Raw genomic sequence first — 27,035 nt, forward strand, 5'->3', positions numbered from 1 at the left:
GCTGGGCCCGGCCGGCGGCGGCGGCAGCGGGCGGCGGAGCGGCCCCGGCCCGGCCCGGTCGGGCCCTGCGGGAGGAGAACCGGGCTCAGCCGGCCGCACAGGCGGGGCGGAGCGGGGCTGAGGGAGCAGCAGCGGCCGGGCCCCGAGCCCTGAGTCACCGGTGCCGGCGGCAGGGAGGGGGCGGCCGCCGGCCTGGGCGCGGAGCCGGGCCCGGGGCCGCCTTTGTTGCGCCGCTGAGGTGGGTGCGGGGGGACGGGGGGGAAACGGGGGGACGGGGACGGGGCCGGCTTCACCCGGGGGAGCCCCTGAGGGAGCGCCCCGCGTGTAAACACCGCGGGCACCGAGGGAGGAGCCTGGCCGCGGAGTGCGAGCGGAGAATTTTCTAGTATTGACACAATCCCGTGAGTGTGTGTGTTTGTGTGTCTGTGTGTGTGTGTGTGTGTGTCTGTGTGTGTGGTGCCTCTCCGCCTGCTGCGGTACCGACTGTCTCTGTCTGTGCCCCGCTTTAGGAAAACAACGCGCCCTGAGCTGCTGAGGTACGCCAGGCTGGTTGCTTCTCACCACCGAAGGCACAGCGCACGGCTGAGCGCAGGAGGAATGGATGCTGGCATTCGGGTATAACGATAAGCAGAACCAGACACATTGCTTAAGCGTATGAGACAGAAGGAAAACTTCACCTGTGGCAAGCAAGGTGCTGTCAGCCTGTAAACTTTACAGAGACATCTATTAATTATTTAAATTTAAGTACAGACAGAGCTCCTGTTGTGTTTCTTTCTCCTGTGAAAAATACTAAATTTGCAGCCAACTTTTACACGTATCATTAGTAAAGCACAAGCAGAGGGGAAAAACGCTGCTTTAAAGAAATCTGAAGATGAGTGCCCACACACAAACTGCAGAGAAAGGGCAAAACACAACACTCCTGTGCCAGGAAAGCTATGTTTGCAGTGGGACAGATGAAGCAATCTTTGAGTGTGACGAGTGCAGGAGCCTACAGTGCCAGCGCTGCGAGGAAGAGCTGCATCAGCCGGAAAGGTTACGGAACCACGAACGGACCCGTATAAAACCTGGCCATGTCCCTTACTGTGACTCCTGCAAAGGTGCCAATGGGAATATAATGCACGCCAGCATGACGGGGTCGAGACAGATAGCGGCAGTGAGGTGCCAGGTGTGTAAAATCAACCTCTGCGTGGAGTGCCAGAAGAGAACACATGCTGGGGGGAACAGGAGGAAGCACCCTGTCACCGTGTACCATGCTGGCAAAGCCCAAGAGCAGGAAGAGGAGGAGGGGATGGATGAGGAGACCAAGAGAAGGAAGATGACAGAGAAAGTTGTGAGTTTCCTCTTGGTGGATGAGACTGAGGAGATTCAGGTAAGAGCTGCTGTGGCCTGTTTGACAGGTGAGATCTTCAGTTCTGCCTTAGTTTAACATGTTACTGGGATGCATGGTTGATTCTTGAAGTGTAACTGAGAGCAACAAATTGAGAACAGGGGTTCCTGGCCCTAAATGAGTATCTTGGGCAAAGAAAACACAGAGCCTAAGGCTGGCCTCCCTCACCAGTTCCTCAAAGGGCAAGTTCGCTAAGACCTTTTGTGTGGTAAGAGCCTACTTTCAGTGTCTTGGTAAGTGAAGCTGGTGAAGGAATGGACTGTACTGAGACACGCACAACTAAGATAAGAGCTTGGTATACGGGATGCTGATCATTCCTGAACAAAACTGAACCGAGAGGATTGCAGGAGGTATCCTGCAATGGGAGTGCTGGCTGCCAATCTCCTACTGTATGACCGGGAGTGGGCACTGTACCAAGCAGTGCTAATGGGAAAACTGAAGCCCCCTGCTACCCTCCTTCACCACCAGTAAATCCATATGATTTTTAGGAACAGGATAAAGTAGAAATAAGGGGTTTGTGAGGAATCACAACTGTGTGCCATCCAGGTCCTACAGACACCGTGGTTAAGCAGTGTTGCTAGTCACAGATACTGTTCCATGTCAGCCTTTTACACAAAGAGGGGGAGATTGGCCATCAATTTGGGACAGGTTTGCTGGTAATAATGATTTAAATATTCGTTGGCAGTCTCTCAGGAGAACAGTCTCTCAGGAGACGATTTTAGAGTTTAGCATGCAGTATGTGCATTTATTTAACTTTTCTGTTGGCCTTTATATTTGGTAAGCATAAGCACTTTACAAATGTAAAAATATTCTGTGCATACAAAAGCAGCAACATGTGAAAGTCACAAGGCAGATTAGTTATCCAACTAAAAACTTGGTTTCATCTTTGGGCTTCCAGTTTGCAGCTCTCATGTTTAGCCTTGCTCAGGAGATACTGAAAGAAAATGTAGTCATCTGATGGCTCAATATCTGGTTGCCCTAATTTGACATATTCATGCTGCTGGTGGTAAAAAGATGTGTACGGAGGCAAAAGGGGAGAAAGGATGATAGTGACTGTGAACTATCATCACAGTTTCAGGTGTGGTAGCAGTCCTAAATTTGTATGCTTCCCCTCAGCATGTGTTGCCATATAATGCATGGCAGATGCAGCTATTGCTGTAAGATGCAGGCTCTTCAGTAATCTTCACCTGGCCACTAGAGCAAGCTCTGAAGTGTTTCAGAACATGGCTGTCCTAGAAAGTTCCTCACAAGCTGTGCCTGGGTGTGTTTGTACTGTTTTAAGTTATTTTTATACTCCAGAATCTGTAAGCCTTGCTGGGGCAGACTTTTGGCTGCCTCTTGCGAGCAAGTGCATTACTATTTCAATATCATGGGCGATAAAGCCAGCTTCCTTATTGGGACTGCAATGGTCCTTTATCAGATCATAACAATTTGATCTGAACACGGTTGGAAAAGCTCTCTGAAAATGATCTTTCCTCTTACTGGGATCTTGAGTCAAGAGCTCTTCCATCTCAAGTGATTTTCTCTTCCTCATAGCTGACTGCTTGCCTGACAACTCACAGCCAGTCTCAGAGCAGTCTGAGAGTTTTCAATTACAGGATGTTCTGGCAGCTGAAACTTTGAGTTCTTGCTATTATGGTGATATTTCTGCTAGTGAGCACGAGAACCTTTATTTAGAGAGCGTTGTCAGATCATGAGCTCTCAAGACATGTTCTGTAGCATCTTTTGCCCTTGATAATACTGAACAGACAATGCAGGTATAAGAAAGATTTTAAGTCTTTTGTGCTCATCATTAGCAAGATGATTTCTGATTACTTAAGAAGAAATCTTTAGTTCCTTATTTAAACCAACTAATTGTCCAAAAAAAATACCAAAGCAGTAATAACCTGAAATGTGAAGATTCAGGGTTTGAGAGTGTGTGGTTTTCTAAGCTTGAGCAGCCAGGAGAAGGCTTGATCAGAGTTAGAGAGTGCAGCTGTCCTCAGGCGTCTGATTTTTGACCTTTGGAACTTGAAGATTGTTATCTTGGTTAGGAAAGCAGAGAGAAAACTGCTGATTTGCTCTCAGCAGCACATTTGGCCCTACCAACGTTAAATGCTAGTCCTACAAAATTGGGCAGAACAGGTTATGCTCCTGAACAAATGGGATGGATCAAGATGCTTGCTAATGTATACAGGCTTACTAACATCTGACCTGGCAGTAGGTCAGATGTTCGTAAGTATATGACAATAAGATGGGAATATGGGACAAAGACTTTTTTTTTTTTTTTTTTTTTTTTTTTTTTTTTTTTTTTTTTTGTTATGCTGTGGAAATTGGAGTTGCTCAGCTCAGGTGGTTGTGTCCCATCTCATCATTCCCTTTGGCTTCCAGGAGCTGGTGGTTCTGAAGCTTGAGGATATTTATAGTGTGTAAGCAACAGCAGCTGGCTTCAAATCCAGAAGCAGTGTAGCTTCATCCATAAGGAGCTGGGCCTCAGCAAACTAGTTGAGCTGAGAGGTGTTGATTCTTAGCTTGGGCTCAGCACTGCACTGTTAGAGCTGTGATAATTCTGAGATCTTCCTAATTGTCTTTGTGCCATGTTGCACAGATGCGCTGGCCTGCTCAGAGCTAGCTTGGAGCTTTTTGCCCTTTGCAGACATAGCCATAAGCTGAAAAAGCTGAGGACTTCTTAGGCTTGTGTCAGATTTGCTTAGAGTTGGGAAAGGTCCCATCTTAAGCCACCAGTTGTACAGCAGTTGTTTGTAGAGAACTGACAGTAGCTTAAGCTCATCCCTGTGAAATGCAGGCTTCTCTGTGACTTCCTCATCGCAGCACTTTATCTGAACACCTCAGAAAGACGTTATCTCAGTAAAAAAAAAAAAAAAAAAAAAAATTGCTGCTAAAGGTAAGATCCAAGCTCACTGCAAGGCTGTGGAAGAAGCAGAGAGGTGGTTCCTCAGGGAGGTCCAACTGCTGCTGTCTCACCCGCCACACAGCGTGGCGTCTTGTGACTTAGTCCCCAGCCATCCAGACCTACTCCACAGATTTTTTTTTCCTTCACTTCCTCCAGGACTGAAAAAAATAAAACATCTTGCTGGTGTTTTACAAACTGACATTACTTGCAGTTTAGACCTCGTTCTATGTCCCTTTTCTCAGGCTGTGTTACAGTTTTACGTTTTTTCTTTGCACAATATTAAACTTTTTGCCTTGTCTATCACCTATCTGAAGCTGAAACTTCAAATTGTTCTTGATAACAGCAGCATTTGTTTGTTAATTGGTTTTGATATATTCGGTCTTACTTGCTTATCTCTACTCAGGGTGATGTTGCAGGGATTATTTCCTCAGCCAATTGCTCTGGTCTCGTCACTGCTGTTATTAGTCTTCCACATCTCTTCTTTGCCATGGTAGGCCAAAACCCAGCACTGTGTCTTCTTTTCTTATGTATGTAAATCCCCCAGCTGAATCTCCTGATCTTGTTCTGAGAAGGTGTCACCTTTCCTTTCCTACCTCAAACCTGCTGAATTTCCAAGCCAGCACGACTGTGCTATCTCTAGTGCTGCTCCTTGCATGTGCGAGGCACTTCTCATAGGAACTTAGAGAACAGTTCATTGGTCTCATTAAAACTCTCCTTTACTCCTGGACCTGTTAAGAAAAACACACCAATGAACACACGACAAGGGTTGGGATAGTTGGTTCGGGTCCTGATACTCTCTTGAAGTTTTCCACTGGTCTGTGTCTGCCTTTGCATTTTGATGTACTTAATGTTTATTCAGTTGGTGAAGCAGCAGCCATCTTTGCTTGGTTGTTACACAACCTTTGCAGCGGAGTGGAGAGTTACCCATCAGCTGTGCGGTGACCTCTATTTGCTGTTACTTCTGAGGCAGGGGAGAAATGCTTAACGAGGCATCACAATTTTATATTGTTATCTTGGGGACCAGATGTTGAGGGTTTCACAGGATCAGAACTCCACTTTAGTGGCATCAGTGGCTTCCATGATAACGCTTTGTCCAAAGCTGTAGTTGAGGACTTAGCACGCAGAATCTATGCAAGGGGAGGAAGTCTTTCATTTACCCCAGCAGACGGGGAAAATGCTTGATAGTTACAAGGCTGTCTTTGAGTTCACTGGTATTTGACCAGAAACAATCCCTGTCACAAGAAATCATCCATTCTCTGCATTTCAAAGAAAAATAAAAACAAACTGACTTTGTAGCCTGTCTTATCATGGAGGCAGGAAGAAAATAACGTGAGCAGGGTTAGACACTTGAAGGATTATTAGTTGTTCCCCTCAGCCAGTACTGAGCAGGATCTATACACTGCTCTGCAGTCAGCCAGGATGGCTGAGAATGACCCACTGCCTTTATTGAAACGCAGAGCAGTTGATGCAATAAGCAGCCTCTAACAGTGTAACAGCCCGCATGTCCTCCTCTGTTGCCTCTTTTTAAAAGTTCTATGCACAGAATGGTAACTCTTCAGGACCAGTAGCTGCTTTGCTTTTGTCATTTCTGTAAGCCTGATGAAAGTGCTGTGGTTTTCTCTTTATTACCTGCTGACTTGAGCTTGGCCCAAGTCTAGGGATGAGAGAAGGGAGAGTCACTAGGAATGCTTTTTCTAATTAAATATTTCTTGTGGGTCAATGCTAGCTAATGTATGTCTTCTAAGAGAAGATCACAATCTCTTAAATTTCATTACTTGCCTCTGTAGTTTAAAAAAAAAAAAAAAAAGCATTTGTCTAACAGACAACTAGTTTCTGTGACACTCTTGCTTGACTTGCTGTTGGGAGAATGTTTTTGTTTTGTGCCTTTTTTACTGCCTCCTGTGAATTTCTTGGGATTTTTTTCTGTATCCCTGTAGCCTGAAGAGTTGCAGCTGATATATTTTCTATGGGTATAAAGGAGGAAGAAGAAATGCTGAAACATCCAAGGTTTTTTTAGGTCAGTGTGGTCTGTTGGATCAGAGTTTGTAATTTCTGCCCCTGATTCCTGTTGCTGTGCTATTGATGAGTTTTCCTCCTTTTTGTGCTTCAGAGAGGTTTTCTTGCCAAAGTACTTTGCTGCCTTATACTCCAGGACTATTTTTTCTTACTACTTAGCTAGTTTTGAGTATTCTTCCCACCCTACTCTGTTACCAATTTTGCAGTTCCCTCTCCTACAATTCAGTGCACTGGTTTTCTGTCCTCAGAATAAAGTAGCAGGACAAGTATACTTGTGTTTACCTTGAAGTCTCTGTTAGTTTTGAGATCTTGAAAAAGGAAGAGGGGAAAATTCTTCAGCTAGCAAAGAAGTTAGGGAGGTGTTTAGTCTTCAGCAATTTCATTGAGCTTGGTTGTCATCTCCAAGGGTGGATTATCTGCTAATAAAAATACTTCAGTCAGTATTGTCTCTTAGGTTAGGAAGGGCTCACAGTAGATTACCTCCCATCCACCTGTGTTGTGTTCCACCCCTCTCAGGGTATTCTGCCCTATAGCCTTTGACATAGGGTCTATCCCCCTAGCTAGGGTCGATAAACAGGATTTAACTCTTATCTCTTTGTCTCTTTCAGGAAAGTTTTCTAAATGATAGACGCAGGCTTCACCTGTGGGCAGCCCCTGCCCTTTGCTGCAGGGACCTCTTCCAGCCTGAATTAGTCTAGGATCGTACTGGAAACAGGGTTTGAATCGAGATAGTCTAAGGCACTTCTTGTGCCTCTACTGATGTGACGGGTTTCATAGGAGTTTTCCTTCCCTACAGGGAGCCATCCAGTCCTTTTTCTCACTTGGTAGCAAGAAGCATTTGGGAATATCAGCAAAGGTTTCTCCTGGAGCAAAAGTGGGTTGTTTCCAGCAGCTTTTTTAATAGCCTATCACACCTGAGTTTCTGGGATAAGCCAGCTGTGCTCCTTTGCCTTCCCTTGGAGTTATGGCTGTGTACAGTGGCTGTGTACATTGTGATACAAAACATCAGATACTGTGGTGTTCTGGTTGTCAGACAAGTCTAGTGACTCATATGTTTAATGATTAATATAATATATTTATTTCTTGATTGCAGAAAATGTATTTTTGTTATTAAAAACACTCTGTTAAAATTAGCTTAAGCAAAGAGTAAGATTTCAAAATACACCAACAAAAGTACCACCATAACTCACAGTGACGGTGTAACACTAACAAATGAAAGCACTGAGGGATCCTATGCCACGCACTCTGTGTTTTTGTTTTCAGCTGTTGTGTCATCATGGCACAGCTCTAGCTTTGTGCACCACTTCCATGAATGCTAGCCAGCCTTCAAGGCTTCGTGGATAGTCTTAAAAGAATAAAACTGTGGTTAAAAAATGTCTGATTCACTTAATGTGTTTGTTTTGCCTGGAGGCAAAGTTAAAGTTGTATGAGTACAGCTCATTGGAAACTCCTTTCTATTTTATGGGTTTTGTTTCTAAGCTTTAAATGTTATTGTCTGAATAACGTTGTTTCCAAGAAATTCATAGGCAGGAATGTCATTTTTATCAGTTCTCGTTTCCAGACTTTTCCTAAACAATTCTACTTTTATTATGGCTTGGATCTAGGTAACTTGTTCTGTTAGGAGTGATACATTTCAGAGTACGAGTGATGAGGAGGCTGGACATCCACATGCATTCCAGAGCTGTGTGGTATGAGGTTTTTGTGTCCTCTTCAGAGAGGACTCCAGCTGTGAAGCTTTTAGTTCTTCCTGCTGAAAGCCTCCACCTCCAGTTCAGTTCAACTCAGGTGGTGTGACTGACTGTATGGAGGGTGCATGACCACTGCTAACAGAAACGTAGCTGAAACTGGAAAATGAATCTAGGCAGGATTCTAACCTGCGGTGGAGAAAAATTATTCTTTCTAGAAGGAAGTCTTTTTCTAAGATCCATAACACAAGTGTCAATGAGTCTCTGATACTAGAAATGACAAAATACTTCTGGTGAATAAACGAGGAGCTGGAGAGAGATGTCTCTTACGGAAGATGTACGAAGTTTTCAGTCTTAATCATCACTGCTACCTGATTTAAGGAAAGTTTCATATCTACTCTTTGCAGTTCATGTCAGATGTGGAGCTCTTGGGCAGCACAGGAGTGTACATGGCAAAATGTGAATCCTTGGTGTGTACAGCAGAAGGTGGTACCAAACAAACTGCTGTAGAGATGGGGGGAAGAAGCAGGACATGAACCCCGAATGGTTTAGTGCTTCAGCATGCTCCAGCTTCACTTCAGCACACTCCCAGCACACTTCAGCACACTCCCAGCCTGTCTTTAATTGTCTTTAAATGTCTTAAATAAACTTGGTTGGTTGAAGTTTATTTGGCCACTGATAGAGGGGTTGTTGTGGATGGTTCTTTGTGTGTCATCCCTGTGTTCAGCAGTAATTAAAGAAGACGAATGCAAAAGAGCAAGGACCTCATGAGATACCAATATCCTCAACAAAAGGAAGGTTTGTCAACCTGGGAAGCTCAGCCTGAGACAATTTCAGTGGAATTTGTATGAGCTGACTCCTGTTTCTCACTGGGGGGAATGCACTGCAGTGCTACCCTTATCCCTGTGTTCCCTACTGTCATTTGTATCTTATGCCAATACCAACTCAACCCCTTGCAGATGCTCTCCCAAAGTGATACCAAAATATCAACCAGTGCTGCTTAAATGACCTTAGTTATTAGCTGCCCTGCCTACACTTGAGCAACTGTTTGATACTTTCTTGCACTGTCAAGAGAGTGAATAACTGGAGTGAGTGGGTCTGATCAGGCACTTACTCTGGCAAAGAATCTGCTGCTGGCCTTACAGTAAGAAGTTTGGGAGGCAGTAGAATAAAGAAAAAAATCATATTCCTTTGTGTTTACATATGTGCAACATTATGTAATCAGTGGCTGCTTTTAGCAGCTACCCCATGAACCAAGAACTTGCTTTCATCTCCAGAGGTGCTAAATGAGACTGAGTCTGTCATCTGAACCACCTTCCTGACAACAAACTGCTAATCACAGCCACCAGAAAGGCAGACCCTTTCTTGTGCACATAGGTCTTGAGAGTGTCTTGATGGTCTCCCACAAACGATTCTGTTGAAAGCATTCTGATTTCTGTATTTCCTGTTTTTCTCCGCATTGTGAGGCTGCCTTGAATGCTTTGAGCCAGCGAGTAGGTGCTGCAGCCCTGCAGTCCCAGCCTTTCTTTCTGAGCACTGTTCCCAACCACAGCCCGGTGTGCTGGCTGTTTATTTTCCTTCCAAGTCTGGAGGCTGCTGCTAGATATGACGAGGGCGAGTGAGACTGGATGAGCCTTAAACTAATTTACTGATCTAAGAATAAACTTGTTCGAAGAAATCATTTGCTACCCCGTGGCCTCTCTGGATCTTGTATCCTGAGACCTGCCAGCAGTGCTCTCTGAGGAGCAGGGGGCGAATAGCCAAGCTGCCTCTAGCCACCAAGAGGGGAAGGAAGCCCCCTTCCTTTTGGCTGCAGGGATTCTGCAACGAGGGGATCATGGTGGAGGGAGTGGATTGAATTATTCTCAAGAAGTGTCTGTCCTATTTTTCTCTGTCACATCATGTGTGGGGTAAAAACTCGATGGGAGACAGAAAACCAAGTGATAAGCAACCGTAACCAGAAGCATGAAACCTTTGATAGCCAAGGCTGCATTCTGCAAGGAAAGCAAGATAGGCCCTCGTGCAGAGCCCTACCCTGTTGCACTGCTCGGTATCTGTTCCCTGTTGCTCTCTGATCCAAACAGAAAATGCCCTGTTCTCTACCCTAAATAGCACGGTGCTTGTCACTTAATCTATGTGAAGCCAAAGAAAGGTGATCTGCTGAGGTCTGTCTACTGTCTTTTGGCTGTACATTTGTTTTTGGGGGAGGAGGAGTTTTTGTTGCTGTGTGTGTTGCGTTTTATGTTCTTTAAATGAAAGCACGATACAGTAAATTATGAAATGAATCATTGAGGTTGTTGTGGCACTTCTGTCAAAGACAGTTTTGACCTTCTTCAGTCACCAGTACTCAGACTCTGTGCATGATGAAGTCAAGGTGACAAAAGCACTCACCTGTTTTGCGCTTGAGTTCAGAGACTTGCCAGGGAGACCAATGCTACTGAGAGTGTCTGCCACGCTGCAAGTAGCTGTTTTGGCAGACATAGGAGAAAGGTTTTGCTCTCTTCTCTAAAAGGGATTGCCTCTGGGAATTGGGTAACGTTATAGAAGAGGTTTCACTGGACAGATAATCGCAGTGAGGCATCACTTCCAGAATGGCTACGTGATGGACCAGCCTGCATCCCATTGATGTGTATGTGTCACAAAGCTGCTTTCTAATATTTTGCTTTGGACTTCTTGGTGCTTCAGATTTTGTATGAAGTTTTTGAACAGGAAGTTATTGCTCTCATTAATCTTATGACTCCTAAAGCCAGCTGTGTTCTGAGTTGTCTACTCCAATTGCATTGTTATAATATTATGTTTTTTCCTTTTCCTCAAGGTAAGGAATGAGGAAGAATTTATCAAGAAACTGGACTGCAGTCCTGACCAGCATCTAAAGGTGGTGTCCATCTTTGGGAACACGGGGGATGGCAAGTCTCACACCCTTAACCACACTTTCTTCTATGGCCGGGAAGTCTTCAAGACGTCTCCAGCACAAGAGTCCTGCACAGTCGGAGTCTGGGCAGCGTACGACCCTGTGCGCAAAGTGGTGGTGATCGACACAGAGGGCCTCCTGGGGGCCACTGTGAACCTCAGCCAGAGAACGCGGCTGCTGCTGAAGGTCCTGGCCATCTCTGACCTCGTCATCTACCGTACTCGTGCTGACAGGCTCCACAACGATCTCTTCAAATTCCTTGGTGATGCCTCGGAAGCTTATTTAAAACATTTCACTAAGGAACTAAAAGCTACGACAGCCCGATGCGGCCTAGATGTTCCTCTGTCAACGTTGGGTCCAGGTGTCATCATCTTCCATGAGACTGTGTACACCAAGCTACTGGGCTCTGGTAAGTAGGCAGTAAAAACTGCTCACTGCTGTGTAACTGCTGTCTGCAGGTTATCAGGCTGTGCTGAATGTTCAGTGCTCCTTGCTATTGTGTAAAAGATGTGGTTTGAGTTTTGCTTGTGCTTGTCCCAGTCTGTGAGCCAGGCTGTGGAAGGAGCAGAGCGTTCCCTGATGGTGGTCTGACTCCTCTAGGTCAGCTGGAATGATCCTCTTAGCCAGCTGAGCAGTGGCACTGAGTGGTCATCATGGGAGTTGTGCCAGCCACAGGGAGGGTCACTGCACAGGATCAGGAGTATGGATGATATGGCAGACGAAGGTGAAAACTGAGACACCCTGGGATTTTGGCAGGGGTATAGAGAGTCCTGTTGCAAAAGAGAGAGGGGGGAGGAGGCGAGAAGCAAAGCAAAACAAACAAAAACCAGAAACAGAATATATGTAGGAAATAGGAAGAGCAAGAACAGTGAAATTGATGAACATCAGTACTCACAGTACCCTGAACCAACTCTTCTAATTTCTGTGGACCAAAATTGTTCTGAGGCGGGTGTGAGGTTGGGACTGAGACTGGTGGCACAGGGCTGATGCTGCTTTTCTCTGCAGCCACGTTTGAAGCAAACAAAGCAGCAGGCCTGGCACAGTATTATTCCCATCGCTTTCAGTGTTCTTTACCAACGCTTTTAACTTGGCTCACGTCGTACTGGATTATGCGTATTTAAATTGTGTGGTTTATTTGCATGTCTGAGTGAAAGGCACTGTCCTATGGAAGTCAAGGCAAATTTTGGTTTTGACTATACAGGATGTAAATTTCTTTCCTGGCCCTGTTTTTTCCATGCTTCAAAAGGCACGGTGAAACCTTCCTTCATTCTGTCTGATTCTTTGATGAGCAAAAGCCCTAATGAATGGACTACAGTGCATAAGGCTCAGTCCTGCCCTCTGTGTAATGCCACAGTAGCACCCTGCTGGCCCATATTTTCATTCTTGCCTTCCTGATGGGTGAGATCTTGAGCTAGTAGAATGTGGCATTCTTTATGCTGATTATTAGAGTGCCTTCTTAATTACTTTCAACTTACCTGCCATGGCAGTTCCTTTTCTTCCATAGCAGTTTGCTGATCAGCAATGGGGAGTTTTCTGTAGCTGTTGAAATTTGCTATTTCAGCAAGTCAGACTGTGACCCACAATGATACTGGCACCTGCGTTCAAAGTCAGGGTCATAAAAAAATCTGTTTTATGATCCCTCCTGATCATAGTATGAATAGCAAAGAAACCTTTTAGCACGCGGATTTGCATCAGGTTGCCATCACCCATCTTAGGAGGTAATGGCGAGATGAGAGTGTGTTTGTGTAGTTTTAGGGCAGGGAAAAAGAGCCTGTGTTATTCTAAAATGTACATGAAATTCTGAAATGTATGTGGCCAGTTGAAGTGCTTCACTTTGTACAAGGGGCTGATAGACTCGGTCTTCCTTGCTACAGAGCTGGCGTGCAGAATAAACAGCCCATGTAAGGTTTGTGTCCTCCACTTATCAGGTGCTAGGAGTAACTATACCAAGTTCTGGTCTGGTGAGAGGAGCTAGCTAGCGTGTTGACGTGGAGTTGCCTTATGTTATAAATTGTTTTTGTATTTCCAAACCTAGATGTTTCCAGCTTTACCTGTGGATTTGCAGTCTCTACAAAGCTTGGTGTTAGGATCTAAATCTACATATCAAAAAAACACAGATTGGTTTTGGAAGAAGTTTTTCTTTCCTGGCTTGTGAAATATGATAGCTGCATTTCAGATGTATTAGAAGAATTAAGAAAACTAGCACAGAGTGGCATATGAAAGCAGTGTGCAATTTAAATATTATTTTAAACCATCAGTTGTTTATATACTTCCTGATACTCTTACATACAGATCATCCTTCAGAGGTTCCTGAGAAACTCATTCAGGATCGCTTTCGGAAGCTAAGCTGTTTTCCTGAGGCTTTCAGCTCAATTCACTACAAGGGAACAAGGACATACAATCCTCCAACAGATTTCTCTGGACTTCGGCGAGCTGTGGAGCAGCAGCTGGAGAACAATACAACTCGGTCACCTAGACAGCCTGGGGTTATCTACAAAGCACTCAAGGTAAGTCCTCTGGTTTGGAGATCAGTTCGGTACAATCTGTATTTGTATCGCTGTTGCTAGTAACTGTCAGTCTGGCTAATTAAGCTGGAGCAAGTGAACCAGTGACACAGAATTGCAGATATATGGAAATCAAGCAAGTTTTAGCAAAGACGATGATTTTGTGTAACAACTAGGTAGCTTGGATAATTTTTACTTTTAAAAAAGCAGACCAAAAAAAAAAACAGATTGCAAGGTCTAGAAAAGTTGAAGAGCAAAACAGATTAAAAAAAAAAAAAAGTGAGTTGGGAAGAAACTGACTGGGGAAGAAAATGTAACTAATGCTGTGAGTGGTGAGCACTTGATGAGGGATTTACAAACAGGAGGCCCCTCGGTACAAGGGGAGGGACTGCAAAAGACTTGGAGGGAGTTAATGGTTGGCAAACCTGGCACTGAGCATAGTGTAGCCAAAGGGCTATGTGGTGAAAAGGAGGAAAGATGTGTTGGTAGCTAGGGAACCAGATGGGACCAAGCCAAAGGATGTATCATTTCAGAGGTGCAGCATCAGATCAGAAGGCTGATGAAAAGGAATTGGTGGAGAGAGCAGCTGGTGATTTGTATTTTATTTTATTTTTTAAAGATTACCTCGCCAGAATGTCAGAGGGATTTTCAGGTCTTAAAAAATTGCAGTCCATCCTCTGAGTTTCTACACATTGCTTACCACTACCTGATTAGCAGCATGTTTTCATTGGCCTGGAAAAACATCTGCCTCACCATGGGAGCGGGAAGCAGGGGCGTATTTGCAGAAGGTGTCAGTGCTAGCAGTCTTTCCTGATGTTGGTCACAGCCACTGGAACAGAGGACTCCAGCTGCTCTGTATTTGGGGTAACTGAAGCCCAGAAGAAAGTGTTGGGGTAGTGGGTACACCGTTCCTTGCTCTGGGAGCAGACAGGCAGCATGGAAGAAACAGCTGGAGTGGTTAATTCAGGTTTAATTTCCACACATTTACCACAATAATCAAGTAGGGAAGTTTCAGATACAGCTATCACTCTATGTCAGCTCACGTCCAGTAGGGTGGTTGCTGTGTTCAGATCACTACTGAATGCAAACTAACGTTTTAGCTTCTCTTGCTGGGGACTTAAGGCTTGCTAGGCATCTTTGTCTATCCCTTGTGGCTTCTGAATCCATTGGCCAGTATCAGTCAAGCTTGAAAGATACCTTAAAGATAAATTCCTTGAAGCTCTGTGAAATCAGATTTGTTTGTAGAGGTCTTAGCTGAGAGAACCTGTGGTGAGAGAGATCTGTATGTGTGTGCATACGCACTGTCAATCCCTGTCAGACAGCAGAGATGTTTCCTCCCCCTGCCTATCCTGGAAGGGAAAAGGGAAGAGTAGCCATAAAGGTAGTAATTATAGTTCATTCAACTGCAGGAAGAGATTCAGATAGACTTCATGCCTTCAAAGATCTCCATCAAAAAAAAAAAGTGCTTTGTTTCAGTGGTTACCAATCTACTTGTTTTTACCATAACACCCAGAAGAACTGAAAAAGTGTGCTGGGGTTAAGGGTTGGATTTATCTAAGAATGGATGCTCCCAGGAAAGGGAACAAAACCCTTTGTCTCAGGCTTGCAGTTTCACCAGCCTAGAGAAGAACAATCGTTCACACAGCCAGAGGAACACTCGGCAGCGCTTCCTGAATGACGGGCAAAGAATGTGTCCTTGTGTACTGTGTGAAATGGCTCTTCAACTCCTAGAGGCTTCCAGAATACAACCCCCTCTTAGCTAAGGAGGCAATGGACACGAACTGAAACACAGGGTTTCATCTGAACATCAGGAAACCTCACCTTTTCTGTGTGAGGGTGACCAAGCACAGGTTGCCTAAAGAGATTCAACCACCCATTTCTGCTGTAAAATTCAAGGTAGGGGCAGGAGGAGAGGAGAAAAGTATCTTACAAACATTCAGGTCATTTCTGTACAAGTGCAAGATTGTCTGTCTTGCTTAACTTCTAATCTTTGTCTTGGTTTCCAGGTTTGCAAGACACCATTTGTTAGCTGTGCGCCCTCTTTCTGCCTCTGGTTCCAGAAGAGGAGCCCATGCTTTTGCTTGGAAAAGCTTTCATAAAATGTCTGCGTTGCTCTCAGTTCATTGATACTTTTCTGTTTCCCAGGCTCTAAGTGACCGGTTTAGTGGGGAGATCCCTGATGACCAGATGGCTCACAGCTCTTTCTTTCCAGATGAATATTTCACATGTTCCTCTGTGTGCCTCAGTTGTGGGTAAGTGGATGAGAAATGTACCCTCATCCTTCTCGAAGTTAGTGCTGTTCTGGTCTACAGCAGTAAAACAAAGTTTTTGTGATGTCTTGACACCTGGCATCTATCATCAGGTAGTGCTTCCAGGCAGAGTTTTTTTGAAATAAGACTCCTATGTGGAATTGGATGGCTGTTATTGTCATGTCCCAGCTAGATACGTGGCCTTTGCCTACTCTATTTTTGTGTACTGCTGTGAATCTGTTTTGCCCATATCCTTTCCCTGGATGGCTCATGAATAACTTGGCTGAGAATTGCAGACAGAGGTAGAAGAAGGGAATGTCTAAGGAAATCCCCTGAAGCCTTGTATGATGATATCTACCTGCTGTTTTTATTACATGAACAATGCTAAAGCACACGTTATGGGCCTGGACTGTGCCCTGTGGCTAATTCTAAGCGTACCCCCAGGTTTGATTAGAGCTTGGTTTGTAGCTCTGTGGGAAGAGCACAGAGATTGAGCCTGCAAGTGCTCTGAGTCTGTAAAGTACTCCAACAGCAGGATGCTAGGGCAGATTATGCTTCTGCAAACATTCTCTCCCAAATACACTGTAGTGCTATGTTCACACTCTTTCGTGTTCGTTAGAAAATTCCTACCAGCTTCTTGTACTGGCTGCACTGTTAACGCTGTTCTGGCAAATTTCCAAGCTCGGTTAGTCCTACTTAAAATTTTCTGTGAAATTTAAATTGGCTACAGTGATCACTTCCTACGTTGAGTTGTTTTGTAGTGCTGCTTTGTGCTATGAAACAGCTGCTACGACTCTTTCCAAAGAGCCTGCCTTTGAGTAATAGGTGACATCATTGCTTTATGTACAGTTGTTGGGGTTAGAACGCCTACACAAAGGCAAGATAGTAATATAAATGAACTCTTAGTGACATCTGTCCCATATCTAACAGTACCAGCTCACGGCTTGCTTTTGCATACTCAGGTGTGGCTGTAAGAAGAGCATGAACCATGCGAAGGAAGGAGTCCCGCATGAATCCAAAAGTCGATGCAGATACTCTCACCAGTATGATAACAGAGTCTATACTTGTAAGGTGAGTAGAGACACACAAGGACAAGATCTGAAGAATGAAGAAAGGAAAGGATGGCCCAATGAATGAGGAACATCACAGGCATGTGCCTGTTTTGTTGCTTTTTTTCAAATGGGAGAGGTGCTCTGGCCTTTGCAAGAAAAATTAATCCCTGTTGAACTTATATTTTTTGATTGGAGATGTCCTCTCCACTATGTGCTGTGTGTCGCTGGCTAAATTGTGAGCTCAGCTGCTCTAAACTTGGCTGATGTTGACTTTCTACATGCTGGATGCAGTTACTCTCTGTAATTGCCTGTGCCTATTGCTTGATGTTAGCTGATTTTTCTATGGAGTGTATGCAGGAGACAGGAACATTTTCAGCCCCTGTCATGGTATTCAGTATGGTAGAAATATTTACCAGATGTAATTATTGGTAGTGGTTTCTTTATTTGGTTTTGTTGAGTGGCTTTTTGCTGTGGAGACCACTGTATGCCAATTGCATGCTTTATGTCACCAAACAGCTGCGAGACCTGGAGCCTGGGATTCTGAAGAATGTGTTTTTAATTGATCCTTTCTGTTATTATAATATAGGCCTGTTACGAACGAGGGATGGAGGTCAGCGTGGTGCCAAAAACCTCTGCTTCCACTGACTCCCCTTGGCTGGGCCTTGCCAAATATGCTTGGTCAGGGTGAGTACTGCAGCTACGACCTTTGTTCTGCTCTCTGTTGCTTCTACTCCACCTAGTGTTCTGGACTTCCAGCATGTCGCTGAGGCGAGCTGTCTTCCTTTAATCCTCTCTTGCAGATATGTGATTGAGTGCCCCAACTGTGGGGTGGTGTACCGCAGCCGACAGTACTGGTTTGGCAACCAGGATCCTGTGAACACTGTGGTGAGGACAGAAATTGAGCATGTCTGGCCAGGGGTAAGTCTGGTTGCTGGATAGTCCTTGTGTATGTGCGCATCCACACAAGCGTGTCAATTATTCGAGACACTGATGGAGAAAATGGGTTGACTATGATTCGAGCAGGTCCTCTGTCTGCTGTTTAAAAGAACTTTTGCAAGGGCTTTTGGTCATCTTTTGGCTTTTTTAAACCAGCAATTCAGCCATTTCATGAAATCTCTGTGTGAATATTACATCACTGAAAGCTACCCTTGTGTTTCAAAGTAGGGCTGGTGAAATTTAGCAGTTTAACAAGGAGCAGCAGGGTCGCAGAGCAATCTGCTTTTGAAAAATCAGATTTTCCTGTTTTTATTCTCAAATGAATGAAATTTGTTTCAGACCGATGGATTTCTGAAAGACAACAACAATGCAGCCCAGCGTTTGTTGGATGGCATGAATTTCATGGCACAATCAGTATCTGAACTTAGCCTGGGACCCACAAAAGCTGTGACCTCCTGGTTGACGGACCAGATCGCCCCAGCTTACTGGAGACCCAACTCTCAGATCCTGGTAAATAGCAGCTACTGTACTTCCATACTGTAGAGAAAAGCTTTGCATAGCTGAAAATCTTTCCTCACCCTTTAAGTAATATAGGATTTTGCAGATTCTAAATGCTTGTTTTATTGCAGCAAGCCCTTCTCCTACAATTTTGACAGAACTGAATGGTTTTCAGCTTTTCCCATTCTTGACTTAGAGTAAGAATGAACAGACTCTGCCCAGCCCTGCCAAATAGACTGTTCCCTCCCTACTTCTTGTTACCTCTTTTCCCTGCAGTATCACCACTGAAAATCCTGGCTTGCATGAACTTGCTCTTAGAAGCAACGAATCTGCATCTTAAGTTTGGTTTCTGTGGTTGATAGTAGTATTTTTATAAGTGCAGAGATTTAACTCTGGTTTCATACCAGACGCCAAAATCTGGACCGAACAGTAGAACTAGAAAGGAATTCCGTATGTCTTGGCGGAAACAGATACCTCTTCAGGGAAAGCAGCCTTCTGAAATCTTAAACCCCACCAAGACCAAATACCCACCATTCCACCATTCAGTCCTGCATAATGTGGCTGTAATTATTGGTGATTGGGACTGAAGGGATCACAGCAATCTATTGGCTTAACCGCCATATTTGCGTATAGTTATATACACACCTAGCTGAGTCACTTCCTTGGGGTGAAGGTATGGGGGTGGTATCACCCTAGTCTCAGGTGTAACTGTAGTTTTCACAATCTCTGTCTGAGTGATGCCAGCCTGGAATTCTGCTCTGTTTTTCTGCTATGAGACCATTAAGGAAGATTAAGCTAACAGTTTTTCTTTCTATGTTGTCCTGATCAGAGTTGTAATAAGTGCAACACGCCTTTTAAAGATAATGACACTAAACATCACTGCCGGGCCTGTGGAGAGGGCTTCTGTGATGGCTGTTCTTCCAAGACCCGTCCTGTGCCTGAGCGAGGCTGGGGACCAGCACCAGTGCGTGTGTGTGACAACTGCTATGAAAACAGGGGCATCCAGTTAGGTAATTTCGAGTTGACTGCGACAGAATTATTTCTGGGTAGTAATCTGGAGTCTTTGTCCTTGGCTCGTGGGTGTAGACAGCAATGATCAAGTTGGGCTTTGGTTTAGAGGTTGGTTTTTTTTTTTTTTCTTTTCTTTTCTTTTTTTTTCTAGTGAAGCTCAAGAGCTCGGTATTTTTTGGCAGGAAGATTGGAATGATCTAACAGATATCTGACTCCCTGATAGGATTATTTTCTAATTGGGTTTCTACTTTCTTTTCCCAACGCCTGTTGGTGGTGTGGAACTGGCATCAGAGCAGGGATGCTGCTGTTGCAGCAACCTTTGTTTTGTCCTTTATTTCTGAAATGAAGTGAAAACCCTGCAATTGAAGACTGGGGATGTGGGAGATAGAGGCTGAGGAGAGGTCCCAATCTGTCTTTTGGGTTTGCTGCTTTTGGGTTTTTGCTGATGCAAAAGAATAAATTTGGCAGAAATTGTACTGGAAATAGGTGCTGAGTCCTTAACTCTTGTGTCATGCAGATGTGGCTGAGCTGCCTTCAGACGAAGAAGGTGGGACGCTTATTGCCAGGAAGGTGGGGGAAGCCGTACAGAACACTCTTGGAGCAGTGGTGACAGCCATGGACATTCCCTTAGGTGAGCTGTGCTCTCTTTTGATGGATTTGTCTAGAGGTATTTTTGATTTCACAGGGCAAAACTTTGGACTGAACTTCAAGAGGTTGTATGACGAGACCGTCAACTCCACTATGATGCCACCATTGGTTGAGAGTTCTAGAGCCCCCCGCAGCTGATGTTTCCTCTTGATTTTCAGCATGCTATTTTGGCACTCCATATTTTCTACCTGTTCCTCAAACTTGTGTGCACCAAACTGCAAGTGGTTCATGCTGCCCTGATGCATCACCTCAGTGACCTACCAGTTGAAGTTCCCTAAGGACTGGCTGATTAGAAAGCATTTTGTCAGGCTTGGTTTTCTCCCAGAGATGCTGAGTGCATTTGTGTATGTTCGTGGAGACTGCTTGCACTTGGTACTTCTGCAAGGAAGAGCTGAGAATTTGAAGCTGTCCAAGTTGGTTTTGATGGAAAATGATCAGTAATGTTATCTTTCATGGTGAGATTAGTACAGGGAAAGGTTGCTGCTCTTTCATGTGCTGGGTAGCAGTTCAGGTATGCCAGCAAACGCTTTGCATCTGAATCTTCTGTTGTTGGAGCTGAACTCCTCATTGCTCAGATTGTTGTTTTGTTGCTTTGCCTGCAGTGTGTCCCACCATCACCTCTGTGGGCTGTTTGTTGCACAACTCAATGGAAGGAAGAATAAATTTCTTCCTCAGTTCAGTGTTTCTGAATATGTGGCTTGGTGACTGTTTTCTTGGCCACAGCTGAAACTGAAGGTAGCAAAGAGCAACTGTCTCATCATACTCACCTTCTGGAAGAGTATGAGTAAGAGAAGATGCCACAATGTAAGGAAAAACAATCTGTTCCTTTGAAGAGAGGCAGAATGCGGGAGAAAGCCATTACCCATTTCATCCATTCTGTCTGTCTGTTACGCTGAAGTATTGTCAGAAGGTTGTCTTCCCCTCAATGGCAGTGTTACGGCTTGCTGCGTGTGAGGCCTTCCACCTTTGGAGGAACTTTGAAGGAATGTAGACGTTCTTGACATGCTCGTTTTCACAAATTTTCTTCATCTTTCTCCCCCTGCCCCATCACTTCCCCCATAGGTCTGGTAAAAGATGCTGCCCGACCTGCATACTGGGTGCCAGACCATGAAATCCTGCACTGCCACAACTGCCGGAAGGAATTCAGCATCAAGCTCTCCAAACACCACTGTCGGGCCTGTGGCCAGGGATTCTGTGACGAGTGCTCACATGACCGCCGAGCGGTTCCTTCTCGTGGATGGGATCACCCAGTCCGAGTTTGCTTTAACTGCAATAAAAAGCCTGGTGACCTTTAACCCCAGGCTCTTCTCCAAATCTTTGCAATTCCTTATGTTCTCAGGGTTACAAATGAAAATATCTGGTCTCCCTTTCACCTCTTAACCTGTTGCAGCCAGAGTGCATGTTTCCAGTTTCTGGCCTCCTCTCGTGTTATATCCATCTTGGAACGCTGGGAATGAGCTTAAGTTCAGCCTTTAGGTTTTAATTTCAAATTAACTGGAGAAGGGAGGGAACTCCCTTGTAAATGAGTGAACCAAAATCCAGTGTATTTTATTCCAATTTAAGTACATATATATATCTATATATATATCTATGTATAATTCAGTATATTAAGAATGCAGGTGGCTAGTGAAGCATTGAGTATTCCTAGTTCAAATGATGGATAGTGTTGTTCTTTGCTATGTTGGATCAGAATTATGGCCTTCTAATTCTTCTTTTGGAATGTCTCACTGATCATGATGTCCTGTGAGGAAGGTTTGGACTCTGTGCTGCCAGGAAACCACAGGCCTCTCCAGTGTTGGTTATACGAATTACACCTGGGAATTCGAGCAGCCCTACATCTGGAGGTGCCATACTTCTGGCCGTGGAAGATTAAACTCAGATTCTTTAGCAAGTTTGTTTGAACTGTCATATGAACAGTGGTCTTGCAGTGCAAGAGGTATTAAGTTGAAATAACCCCCTGGGAGAGACCAGTAGAGTTTTTAAAGGTAAAGCAAATCATGGCACAAGGCAAAGCATTCCGAGTTTGCCATTTCAAGTTCAATACCAGATCAAAAGGTAACAACAGGGTCTTCATCTCCCTGGCAATGTTCTCATGTACTCAGGTTTTTTTCAGCTTCCTTTGCCAGCTTGTTGCAATTAAAAGTTTTGTCCAGAGCAGAACAAGAAGACAAGTTATGTAGGCAATTCTGTGATAAGTTTGAGTTGCTTGGGTTGTGATGAATTTTCTTTTCTCCCACTTTTTAAGCGATCCCTGAGTGTATGGAGCCTCTGTGCTCTCAGACATGGTTGCGTAGAAACTGCACAGATATGACGTATCTTTTCTTTTTTTCTAATAATAAGAACTTTCAAATCTACCTGGAAAATGGGAACCTTTCTTCTTTGCTCCTAGCAACTGGCATTCACTGGGCTTCATCCTTTTATTAAAGGACTGCATTGAATTCATTGATTTATTTTTTTTTTTATTATCAAAACCACCACTTAACCTAACTAATACTGCCTTGTACTGTGGACTTGTGGTTCCAGTTGTAAGAAGAGACCATTGTGGATTGAACTGCCTAAAATTCTCCCTTGTTGGCGTACATAGACAAGAATTCTTCCACAACAGGAGGCTTGTCTCCTCTTGGAGTTTGATGCAATGTCCTGGAACTGTGGTATTTTTTTCCCCAGCTTATTAAATGTGCTCTTGTGTAGATGAGTGCCCAAGACCCTGTTTTAGGACTGTATTATTAAATTAACTACTATAAAAGACTTTATCTTCTGAGCAAGTGTACCGACTTTTTCCTTGTAACATGTAGATCTCACTTGGTTTCTGAAAGACCACACAAAGCGATTGCCCCTTCACAACTACATCCAGCCTGCACACGGAAGTAGACTTGGAAGACATTCCAGGATACCTTCTGTTCTGGCCGAGCTTGCTGGGGACTATCTCATGTTTTTATACGCAAAGTCTGCCATAAACTGACAGTTGCCCAAGGGTGGGCATGAGCAGGTAGAAATTCTCTCTGAAAAGACATTCTGCACATCCAGCATAATTCTGTGCTTCAAAGTCTTTTTATTTTTTTAACAGGTGAGCAACGTGTTCTTGGTTTGTAGGCTGTGCCCTGTGTGCTGTTAATGCATGAGGCTTTGCTACCATGTTAATGCACAAAGAAGACAGCCATGACATTCCTTGTATAAAATCTTTGGCATCTGTTTAAGCACCTTGTCTGACTTTTTCCTTGTCACAGACATATTTACAACCAAGTCTAAGTGAAAATATTGTCTAAACATTTTTGGTGTATATGCTGCCTTAGTAATTTAGCAGCCTGTTGGTATGCAGAGTCCACTCTTGATTGATTATCCTGGAGCTGATTCTTTTATGCTGTTGCTCGATAAAACAAAATCTTATTTTGTGCTTAACCTGCAGCAGGCTTGGTGTTACTTTTTCCAGACAATGTTGAGAGGATTATGTGGGTTCTTTGTTTCCCAGAATGTGGGAAAAATTATCTCTGAGGCTTAAATTCACTGCCATTTTCTGTAGACAAGAGCTTTTCCTTATTCTGCTTGTATTGGGTGCTGTGAGTACACTAAGCATAGAATATGGGTATTGAATGGATTAGTTAAGAGGGATAGCTGCACGTTTTTGCAGAGCGCAGTGCTACCTGATGTCGACGTGTTAAGGTTATCAGGATTTTATCTGGGAAAAAAAGGCTCTAAACAATGTCTTTGGATAGAAAGCACAGGAAACTTAAATAAAGGAAATAGAAATCCGGGGGAGGAATTCACTAAAGCAATTAACAGGGCAACATCTTGTGTTCAGAGTGGGACCAAGCCTGAAGACAAAGATTAATAGCAGCAGTAGAAACCTGTGACAGTTTTATTCCTGAACTCTTAGGAGAGAGGCTTTACTTGCAGAGGTATTGGTAGCATCTAACCAGAGTGAGTCTTTGCAAAATCTGTCTGCATGTAACAGCTCCTTTCTGGAGCTCTGCAGAAGCCCAGACTGAGTGTTTCATAATGCCAGCACAGTGTTATGAGACAGATCTGACACTTTAATGCAACTTCTGTGAGGGATGTGAAGACTGCTAGATTTAGCAAGCTACAACTGAGGAAAGAAATTCTAATGCTGGAAAAATGGCTTTGTTTGTTTACCAAGGGTGGGGTTGCCGGTGGGGGGCTGTTTTCCAAGAAATTTCTAGAAGATCATTGTGCATCTAACTGAAGACAAATTAATGACATACCAATAAATTCCTGTCAGTCAAGGTGGCAGTATGTCATTTGGATCAACTGGAGTTCACTGCAGTATTAATATATCTGTAGTTAAAACGAGCGCACTGTCTTGGTAAGATAACGATTTCACTTGGTCTGAGATGTGGCATGATATAAGCGTGTTCTGAGTTAGTGAGCGAGACAGTTTGATGTAAATCTATTGCCAGAAAAATGATGTCAGACTGATCATTGGTAGATCAAGCATCTGCACCTCTTCTGACTAGAAATTATGCTGAGAAAACACTAAAAATATGAATTGTGGGAATTAAGTGATGTGCAAAATCCTTCCCAAAGCACTCCCTGGTGAAAAACTAATTCCTAAACACCACAAAATAAATCTGGATTTATAGAGGAAGAAATGTCTGATATGACTGCTCTGATGGATTTGTGCCCATTATAGAAGCCTATGACAATTCAGCAGAAAGATTCCCCTTCAAGCAGGTGGTGTGTGTTGTGGTGTGTGTTTTCTTCTCCTTTGAAGCAGATATATGTGAGCTTCATATAGAAGTGCATGATTCAGTTCCTCGCTACCCAAAACCTTTGGGCCAGACTCGGCTTAAATGCACACCAGGTGCACCTGAGATTTGCAGCTAGGGAAACAGATGGTTGAACAGCAGAGCAGTAACATGTAGCTACTGCCGGGGGTTTGCACAAGGGAAACTGCCTTTGTCTTTCACCTTTTTTTTTTTTTTTTTCTTTTCCCCTCTAAATATTTATCTTCTATTGGTTTTCCTGCTCATTTGTTCTCCTGCCCAGTTCCTCACAGGTGAAGTTGCGCTTGCAGAAGTTTGCCAGTGCGTCTATCACGTGTGCTCCCCTTTGTGTCGCTTCTCAGTTGGACCTTTGCTCATGATCTGGAAAACATGACAACATCGGTAGCTTTTGATTGCAACAAGGGGTTTTGTTGAAATAAAACCTCATCGTGTTACATCTGCCTGGCACGTATGCAAGATGCCTGTCTGCTGTGGCTCTGCTGAGAAATTCACCGGTTCCCTCATTGCTTTGGGGAACCTGGGCATTGCAGAAGTCTGGCTTCGCACCTGCTCATGCAGACTGTGCTCCTTTTTTGGTCCATTTGCCTTCCAGCAGAGCCAGCCATAACCAGATTTCAGTACTAGTGTCTCACTTAGATTTTGCAGCCTCTTGTTTTCATGTTCCGTTGTTGACTGCTGTTTTCAGTCTCTCTAGCGCCACATATTGTGGCTTTGTCCTTGCGTTTAATTTGCCACTGATGGCTGTAATAGAAGTTGGCACTAACAGATCCGTCTTTGCCAGTAATTTGGGAACAGAGAGTGATTTGGACAAGCGATAGAGCTGTCTGTTTTTTGTTCCCTGCTGCTTCAGCTGAGCACTTTTTCTTGGTAAAGCAATGTCAACATGTATATTCTGTGGGAACAGCACATAGTAGTGTGTCATAGAACATTTTTGTTCATAGTGCTGGCACGGCAGCCATGAAATCATGACAATGCCAAAATAAATAAAACTTACTACGAGGGCTTTCAAAATGATCAGTATGGTATGACAATAAGAAAGCCACTGTGGTAGCAGAATGACAACTAGTCCATTATTGAAAGGCAAAATTAAAATTCATTCAGCATTTTAACTTCACTTATGTTGTGTATAATTTGAGTTGACACAAAGCAATACAGATAAAGGGTGTGGATATGGACAGATGCACATGTGTATGTATATGCAAATCCTCACGTAGGGAGTGTCTCAATTGCAGTACTAGAGAATTTCTAACACAAGAACGTTCAGAGTTTGAAGCTGATTTCTGACATTTTGACATGCAGGCTAAATCTCTCTGCTTCTGCTTAAAAGGCACTTTTACAGCAGAACTGGGGGGAAGCAGCGGCGTAGGTATGATAAGGTACAGATGACTTGTCAAGAAAGCATCAGAACGCTTCACAGCTACAGTGGTATTAATAGAGCTGCAGGTAGGAAAGCAGTTGTTTGAACAAGAAAAGGCAGGTGACCTTGATTATATTTTAGGCCTTACCTAAAATGATTTATCTGCTTTGTGCCTTTGCTTCCATTTTTGAAAAGTGAAGCCAGTTTAAGATGTTTTAAACTCTCTGGACAACTATCTTTCAACCTCCAGCTGCTCTCCCCAGAAATCCCTGTCTAGAAAGTTCTTTGGGTTGGTATTGACTGCTTATTCCAGCTCATGGAGATACTTGTGTAAGGCAGCACATGCAGGCAGTCACCAACAGCTCAGGATCTGGGGACTCAGTCTGAACTGTTCACTGCCAAATTACAACTTTTCTGAAAGCAGCTGCTGTAAGGGGACAGCTAGAGACTATGTACACATTCCATCTTAAAATCCCACTTCCTTGCAACAAAATACTTAATTTTCTGGTACTGTTAGAATAGGTCACAAGCTCAAAATGTAAAAATGCCAGAGTGGAGTTGTGACTGATGATTTGCTTTTTTAACATCTTAAGTTCAGTATTCATCGGGCTGGTAAAGGAGGAATGGCCATGAAGCCATGTATTGTAGTAAATCTGGGTAGCAGGAGGACAAAAGTGAATCCCCTCCCACTTAGACCTATACAAGGTTAAGTTTCCACCTGTTAACATCTAAGCACCATGTGTGACCTACAAGGTCCCATGTTAGAAAAGCCTTTTTAAAGGGTGCAAAGAAAAGACAAGAGGAACAATGATAAGGCTGAGACACTGCGGCTTCTGAAATAACCATGGTGATGAGAGGGACTGGCAATTTGCAAGTTTTTATCCCTTATTAAAATACTTGTGGGCTTTTCTTGCAATGGAGCAGGGAAAAAGGATATGGCAGGCTGTTTTGGGGATTCTCCAATGTCATGCTTCTGCTTGTAGTACAGAAAGGCAGTCCAATTTCTCTCTCTTCTCTTACATCCTGGAGGACTCCCACTAGAGCAAAACCACCGTTCTGTCTCCCTGGGGGCAGGGAGCAAGGAAAATGCTGCTCTTTCATCCAGCAGCTGAGTCCCATCCTGTTTTAACTGGAGAGGAGCAACAT

General features: G+C 44.0%; 1 protein-coding gene across 1 annotated transcript; it reads left to right on the top strand.

The window, feature by feature from the left end:
- ZFYVE1 (zinc finger FYVE-type containing 1) lies at positions 1 to 22,551 on the top strand. The gene is made up of 12 exons (XM_032188412.1): positions 1 to 238; positions 510 to 1,369; positions 10,797 to 11,301; positions 13,185 to 13,399; positions 15,542 to 15,648; positions 16,608 to 16,716; positions 17,284 to 17,381; positions 17,498 to 17,615; positions 17,973 to 18,143; positions 18,961 to 19,141; positions 19,660 to 19,773; positions 20,853 to 22,551. Exons 2-12 carry the CDS (start codon positions 872 to 874, stop codon positions 21,083 to 21,085), a joined length of 2,349 nt encoding a protein of 782 aa, XP_032044303.1. The 5' UTR covers positions 1 to 238; positions 510 to 871; the 3' UTR covers positions 21,086 to 22,551.
- Positions 22,552 to 27,035: the final 4,484 nt, after the last annotated feature.

This window comes from Aythya fuligula, chromosome 5 (genome assembly GCF_009819795.1).
Source record: "Aythya fuligula isolate bAytFul2 chromosome 5, bAytFul2.pri, whole genome shotgun sequence".
In the NCBI taxonomy this organism is placed as follows: Eukaryota; Metazoa; Chordata; class Aves; order Anseriformes; family Anatidae; genus Aythya; species Aythya fuligula.

Coding starts and splice junctions, on each gene's coding strand:
- ZFYVE1 (XM_032188412.1), top strand. CDS start 872: ATGAGTGCCCACACACAAACTGCAGAGAAAGGGCAAAACACAACACTC. Junction 1,370..10,796: donor ATGAGACTGAGGAGATTCAG/GTAAGAGCTGCT, acceptor CTTTTCCTCAAG/GTAAGGAATGAGGAAGAATT. Junction 19,142..19,659: donor AAACAGGGGCATCCAGTTAG/GTAATTTCGAGT, acceptor TGTGTCATGCAG/ATGTGGCTGAGCTGCCTTCA.